At 34.1% G+C, this 7,907-nt stretch overlaps 1 protein-coding gene across 1 annotated transcript; it reads left to right on the forward strand.

Annotated features, from left to right (window-relative positions):
• The first annotated feature begins 933 nt into the window (after positions 1 to 933).
• LOC131610956 (signal recognition particle subunit SRP54, chloroplastic-like) lies at positions 934 to 7,665 on the forward strand. Its single transcript, XM_058883060.1, has 15 exons — positions 934 to 1,143; positions 1,215 to 1,356; positions 1,470 to 1,537; positions 1,623 to 1,724; positions 2,230 to 2,382; positions 2,481 to 2,558; positions 3,781 to 3,906; positions 4,017 to 4,119; positions 4,499 to 4,599; positions 5,725 to 5,862; positions 5,945 to 6,088; positions 6,310 to 6,385; positions 6,586 to 6,671; positions 6,792 to 6,917; positions 7,157 to 7,665. The coding sequence occupies exons 1-15, from the start codon at positions 1,006 to 1,008 to the stop codon at positions 7,259 to 7,261; spliced, it is 1,686 nt and encodes a 561-aa protein (XP_058739043.1). The 5' UTR covers positions 934 to 1,005; the 3' UTR covers positions 7,262 to 7,665.
• The last annotated feature ends 242 nt before the right edge of the window (positions 7,666 to 7,907 follow it).

The raw sequence follows: 7,907 nt of genomic DNA on the forward strand, positions 1-7,907 counted from the left end.
ATGTCCCACAGACAGAGAAAGATTTCAGCCTTAGTCCAGTTGGGCCAAGCGCCGGCCCAATCCAGAACAATAATAGTAATAATAATAATAATAATAATAATAATAATAATAATAATAATAATAATAATAATAATAATAATAATAATAATAATAATAATAATAATAGAGTTTAAAGGTAGTGCACTGACAGTGTAAACTAACTTTACACATACAACCAATCAAAATCCTTACACTTGTCATGTCATATTAATTTTTTAAAAATTAAAATTATGTTTTAGTTAAATACATGATTGTGATTGATTGACAGTGTAAAAATATTTCACACCGTTAGTGCATATCTTTTTTCTCATAATAATAATAATAATAATAATAATAATAATAATTTAAAAAAAAAAAAGATTTCGGACATGGCTCTGTTTGGTATGCCATTTTTTGAACTTATGTCTTATAGCTTATAGCTTATAAGCTCATATAATAATAAAAGACCTGTTTGGTAACGGTCTTTTCATTACGAGCTTATAGCTTATTTTACTAGCTTATAGCTTATTTTTCAGACGCTAATTCAAATAGCGTTTTAGCTTATAGCTTATAGCTTATCATTTTTTCTTCCATTTTTACCCTTATTATTTTAACTAAAATCCACTTTTACCCTCTATAATTTATTTTAATTTAAAATAAAATAATTATATATTAATTGTCCTTTATGTCATTTTAATTAATCAAATAGTTGAACCGCTAATTTTACTAAACACTTCAATCAACTTATCAGCTATAAGCCATCAGTCATCAGCTATAAGCTATAAGCTATCAGTCATCAGCCATCAGCCATAAACTATCAGCTATCAGCTAGCTTATCAGTCAACCGCTATTTTTACCAAACAGAGCCATACTATAGAAAGTTAAATAAATGACTTAAAAATGGATATGCAAATGGCACTCGTTGATATACTTTGGCAGTTGTTGTGGATAATAAAACACAGTTAGCAGTTTTAGTAGCTGGCGGAGATGGAAGCAGTTCTAGCATCCCGCCATTTATCCACACCATTCTCTCACAATCGAACCACCAACTCCTCCTCCTCTTCCATCAAACCTCCCTCTTCCATCAAACCTCCCTCTTCCCTTTCTTTCAGAAATTCCTTCGCGGTAAGCATGCTACTACCTCACCTACTATTGTCGTAATTGGTTACTTCCTAATTCAGTTCTGTGTGTTTCAGAAAGAGATATGGGGTTTGGTTCAGTCGAAGAGCGTAACTTCCAGAAGAACGGACATGATTCGTCCGGTGGTAGTCAGGGCTGAAATGTTTGGACAGTTATCCTCTGGCCTTGAATCTGCCTGGAACAAACTCAAAGGAGAAGGTCTTCTATTTCAACAATTAATCGCTGATAAATTGAGAAATTACATGTGTCAGGACGCTGAAAACGCGTTCAAGTTGAATGTTTACATGCTGAATTTTGATTTTATTTTGCAGAGGTTTTGACTAAAGAGAATATTGTCGAGCCTATGCGAGATATTAGGAGAGCTCTTTTAGAAGCTGATGTAAGATTTTAATTTTAACTGATTTGCCTTTTTTTTTTTGTTTGTTGAAATTTTTATGTAATGTGCATGTATATTGTGTTGGCAGGTTAGTCTTCCTGTTGTAAGAAGGTTTGTGCAATCGGTTACTGATCAAGCTGTGGGAATTGGAGTCACTCGAGGAGTTAAACCCGATCAACAATTGGTTAAGGTTGAATTCATTTACTTACATTGCATCATGCAACTAACTTGCTGTACCATTAGCATTTCTGTTATAGGGTGCAAGTGCAACTTTACATTGTTCCCGAACTTCACATTGTAGGGTTTCACTCAAAACAATAGTTTGAGACTCAAATATGTATGTGTTTTTGGTTTCAAGGGTTCAATTGATCGGCCTTAAAATAGTGTTTAAATTCAACTATTTCTATTCTTAGCTTTTAAAGTCAAAACAATTGGGAGTTCTTAAACTGCATTTGAAATGTGTTGTGGGCAATGCACTGCCACAACAACTAAACATTGTTCACTCTAAAAAATTGACAAGACACTACTAATGAGTGTAGGTTTCTGATTTTTCTTGACAACATCTACTAGTAACTCACTTATAGTGCAGGTGAGAAAACTTGTTTGGATGATGAAATAACATTAACTTGTTTTTTTTTTTTAATACTGAAGTTCCATACAAGAACAAAGTGGGTGTTGATTGTTGGGTTATGCAGATTGTTCATGATGAACTTGTACAATTGATGGGTGGAGAGGTCTCTGAACTAACTTTTGCCAAATCTGGGCCCACTGTCATTTTATTGGCTGGACTCCAGGGAGTTGGGAAGACTACTGTGTGTGCAAAGTTAGCAACTTATTTCAAGAAACAGGTGTATTTCCAATCTCTTTCCACATGCTTTATCACATTCTAGTGATTTTTAGTTCCTTCGCGTTATTATTGAAACGAATCATGTTAACTTGATCTCAGGGGAAGAGTTGCATGCTAGTTGCTGGGGATGTTTACAGACCTGCTGCTATTGACCAGCTGACTATTTTGGGCAAGCAGGTACCGGGATTTTGTTTTGCTGAGGCTGTTTACAAGTTGCAATTTCTTTAATGATGCATAAACTTCATTTAAATATCGTCAGCAATGTCATTTTAATTTTTCAATTAAATTTAGTTTTTTGGATGGGGCCTGCAGAAGTCTGCTGTTGCTTGCTAGTATGAAACTGATGAAGAGTCTGTATTGTAGTAGAATAGAAGTGATGTGTTTCCTAGGCTACAGGAATTATACTAGTCTCGATAAGTGGTTGTTAACATTTAAGCCCATGAGAGAGCCCAATTCTAGAGACTAGTCTATTGGGTGGGAGAACATCATGGCTTAAGTTCATGGAGGATTTCACTTTAAGTATGAAATTGATGAAGGAATTATACTAGTCTCGATGAGAGCCCAATTCTAGAGACTAGTCTATTGGGTGGGAGAGCATCATGGCTTAAGAGTACCAAATTTAGTACTTTTATCTGCTCAATGCATGACTGCTAATATTCCATCCCTTTTAAGGGTGCCGTTGTTCATGGAGGATTTCCTCTTTAGGAGCTTCACTCTCCTATTTGAATCTATAAGGAGTCCTTTCTGCACTCTCCTATTTGAATTCGGTAGAGTATCTTAATCTAGCCTATAAGGAGCCCTTTCTGTGGTCAAACTGTCAAAGAGAGCACTAATTGTGAGGAGTGTCCAACGCAAAAGACTAGTCCATTAGGTGGGAGAGTCTCGTGGCTTAAGTACCACATTGAACACTTTATCTACTCAATGTGGGACTCCTAATAGTGGTGCTTTAGAATATTGCAGTCTACTTAATGATTTGTCTGGCTCTAAAATTATGAAGGAAACAAGTGAAATGTCGCAAGCATTCTTAGACCCCGTTTACTCTGTCAAAACGTTTTTCTATTTTTTATTTCTTAGAACTTCTGTTAATTTTACTTGTCAAAAGATTGTTTTCGTTATTTTAAAAAATGCATCATTTCTAACTAGCATTCATCTTTTCTCTATTACAATTCATTTTAAAAGCTTCACATCTTACTAGCAAGTTACAATGATCATGTTTTAGAAAATGAAGACTGACAATGTTTTTTTCACTAAGTAAACGGAGCCTTATGTTTTAACAAATTAAATCAGGAATCTAATATCATGATTCCGGATCCAATTAGCATTATTTCACTTACCCCACTCTGTATTCTCTCTATTTGCATGTAGTCACATATTTATAATTAGTTATAGCTTGTATCAGGTGGATGTGCCTGTCTATACAGCAGGTACCGATGGTAAGCCTTCAGTGATTGCTAAACAAGGTTTTGAAGAGGCCAAAAAGAAGAAAATTGACGTGGTTATTGTTGACACTGCTGGTAGGCTGCAGGTAATTCTGTATATGATTGGAAACTTTATAATGAATAATAATTTATGATATTTTTAGTGCTCGAATAAATTCACATATGCTCATCATCGTTGTTATTTATTATGAAACAGATAGACAAAGCTATGATGGACGAGTTAAAAGAAGTGAAACGGGCACTGAATCCAACAGAAGTCTTGTTAGTTGTGGATGCTATGACAGGGCAAGAAGCAGCAGGTATTCAGAAGTGAAGTTATAAGCATTTATTCTTTTACCTTTACATGAAGAAAATAGTTTCTATAAAAATAAATTGTTAATATTTATAAACCGATACTAAATTAATTGTTGGCATATTATTAAACATATGGTCAAAGGTTTGATCCTTGACTTGTGTGTATGGAATTTCATCATTTGAGAGAGATAGCCATTAAATGCACCATACATCATCAAAGGAATTAGTCTCTGCATTTGTCCACAGATGACACTTTGAGAAACCATAAGAATAATATTTACTTTGATTTAGTTATAATTTTGTGCCAAAACCAACCGAAAACTATACCATGACAACCAAAACCAACCAAAAAATCAGACTTAATATTTTTTTTCTTGTGAACAGCTTTGGTGACTACTTTCAATCTTGAGATTGGAATAACTGGTGCCATCTTGACAAAGCTGGATGGTGATTCAAGAGGTGGAGCGGCTTTGAGTGTCAAAGAGGTTTGCTTGTCTTTATTTTAGCTCATGAAATGTTTATATTTTATATTTTAATTTCAGTTTTTCATACATTGTCTGCTATTTTGCATTCGTTCTCGTCTTGACCAACTGTTACCCTTCTATACCAGAATTTTCAACATCACAAGCTCTTGGAAGTTAGTTCCTTTAGTTTTTAAAATATGATTAATAGGTGCACGAGGACCAAAAAAATATTATCTTCTTTCTTGTTCTTGTATTTTGCTTTGATCCGTTGTGTCAATTTGTCATAGATATAGGCCTTAATGGGCCTTTTGTCTGCTAATAGTTAGTAAAAGAAGTAGGAGTCAGCCCCATAAATAAGAATTACGAAGGAATTCCATTTGAAGATAATTGGTAAGTGATTCATAATTTGTTTGGAGATGCGAGGCCCTCTCGAATCAGCCTAGAATTGTTAATAGAGGAGTTCTCTATTAAGATTTTATTCTTCCTTCAATCTTTCCTATCAATACCAGTTAGTTCCTGTCATTATACTGGCACAAAGCTAGAAATCATAAGGAACCGGTTTGACAGCTTAACCTCCACCGAGACTTTGATGTTTTATCTTCAAAATGACATAAAAATTTATGATAATTTTTGTGGAGTATTGATCTAGTAAAATGTTCCCAAAATACTTAACTGTCTGACAATTGAATGCTAACAAACTCTTTTAGGGCAAATGGATTTTGTGTCGGCTGCATTTCGCCTCTAATACGTGATTGTAGGTGTCTAGGGAAATGTTATTTGCAAATCTTCTCTAAGATAAACTCGGTAACCCTATAGATTTTTCTTAGTAACTTCCGTTTCATTGGAGGATCCGCAACTGAAATGTATGTTTCCATAAATTTATTAGAATCACATTGAATTAAAAATATATTTTGAAGACATATTTCAGAGCCAAAATATACTGTTGGTGCTTTTAGTTTATGAATATATAGATTTTGGCCCTCAGCTATGAGAGGTCTTCCTATATTTTGTTAATTTTTAAGTGACAGTTTTGCCTAGGTTTCTAAACCGTATTTGAAACTGTAATGTGATTGATTTAGTCCAACATTTGAAGCTCTCTCCTTTCTCTTATATCTTTTATTTAATTGGGTAATACCATGATGGCAGGTATCTGGAAAGCCAATTAAGCTGGTAGGACGGGGAGAACGCATGGAAGATCTTGAACCTTTTTATCCCGACCGAATGGCAGGACGCATACTAGGAATGGGTGATGTTCTTTCATTTGTGGAAAAGGCACAAGAAGTTGTAAGTCTTACTATATTTCTGTACTATCATTAATAAGAAATGAAAAAATAAAATATTCAGTTATAAACTACATTTATTACAGATGCTTCAAGAAGATGCTGAAGACCTGCAAAAGAAGATCATGAGTGCAAAGTTTGACTTTAATGATTTTCTAAAGCAAACTCGTACTGTTGCACAAATGGGTTCTGTGTCTCGAGTCCTTGGGATGATTCCTGGTATGGCAAAGGTATGGACCAGCATATGAATTATCCTAGATATTTTTATGAAAATTGCACGCATCTGATGCCTTATAGCAATTGGGAACAGAGTAGTCAACAATATACAATTTACCAATTTTGGTCTATGAACCTTAAAATTAAACGTTCATTGCATTTGCAAATTTTTCCTATATTTCCAGTTTTGATTATATATTTGTGAACGTTTATCATCTCATCTGCATGCTTACAGGTTACTCCTACTCAAATTCGAGAAGCAGAGAAGAATTTGCAGAATATGGAAGTGATAATAGAAGCAATGTCCCCTGGTTCTTTCTTTATACTAATAAATGCATTCAGATCTGTGAAACAAAAATGACTGGATCATATTTATATTTATGTATCTTTGTTTCTTAACCTGGGAGTATATCTCGAGTAAATGAAAAATGTCATAATCTGGTTCAATTTTCGTTCATTCATAATTTTTCTGTTAACTTATTTTGCTTACCAGCATTTCTTGTTTATTTAGAGGAAAGAGAAAAGCCAGAACTGTTAGCAGAGTCCCCTGTCAGGAGAAAAAGAGTTGCTCAGGAATCAGGGAAGACAGAGCAGCAGGTAAGCAAAATGTTTTTTCTTTCAAATTTTACTTGATTTGTCTTAGCGGCTTTCGAAGCTGCGCTTTCTGTACCAATGATATACATTCTAACATTGAGAAATCCACAACTATAATGTTAGGTAAGCCAACTCGTGGCTCAGCTATTTCAAATGCGTGTTCGGATGAAGAATCTAATGGGTGTAATGGAAGGTGGATCAATGCCAACACTTAGTAATCTTGAGGAAGCACTTAAAACAGAGGAAAAGGTGATTTAATACTTATACTAGTTTTAACATTCTACATGGTTTTAGCTGCAAAATATCCTAGTGAAGTAATGAAATAATTTGCAATCTGAATCTTTAAAAAAAATGGATAAGGAGAAAGAAGAAATAAAGAACAAAATGCAAAATCATTATTGGTGAATCTGGTGCTTGTGTCTAATGTCTATGCATGCTGTATATCAAACATTTGATGTATTTTGCTTTCTGTATTCTGCAAAAATTAGGTTCCACCTGGCACTGCTAGGAGGAGAAAGAAAGCAAATTCAAGAAGGCTAATTGCAGACTCAGCTTCAAGGCCAAGTCCTCGTGGATTTGGGAGCAAAAACTGAAAAATCTCTAAAGGTGATTGACACTCAACAATATGATGGGAGAGTTTGGAATTTGGATCAACAAGTCACAAGCAATCAGCTGGTTTGATTTAGCTTACTGAAGCTAAAATGGTTGTCTTCCATTATTAGTTCAATTCATATATTAACCATTTAACCTACATAGGAGATCGACTTATCTGGCTCGTGCTACGGAGGCACGTGCACTGGCCAAGTGTTGTTTCTGCCAGGAATCGAACTCGGTATTCCCCGAATATCGTCTTTTACATAGACTCGTTTGTCACTCGAGCCTAAGCGCTTGGTTATTTTTTCTCTCTTTTAACACTTTCAATCTATAGAGTTTGTGACAGTTTTAATTAAAATAACTTGTCTGTATATATGTTCAATTCATATATTTCCTTTCTTTATTTTTTTTCCATTTAAATATGATATTTCAAATCTAAAAACCATAGAATTAAACTATCTAATTTTTCATTTTTAATGCGCAATTGATTAGTACAAAAAGAAATCAGCAGGAAAAGAACAAAAAATATGACTTTTATCAAACAAAAATATGAATTTTATTTGAGTTTACTAATTGAGAAATGATTTACGTGGTCAATAAATTATATGCTACATTGCTAATATAAATAGTCGAGATTGATTGACA

Source organism: Vicia villosa, linkage group LG6 (genome assembly GCF_029867415.1).
Source record: "Vicia villosa cultivar HV-30 ecotype Madison, WI linkage group LG6, Vvil1.0, whole genome shotgun sequence".
NCBI lineage: Eukaryota > Viridiplantae > Streptophyta > Magnoliopsida > Fabales > Fabaceae > Vicia > Vicia villosa.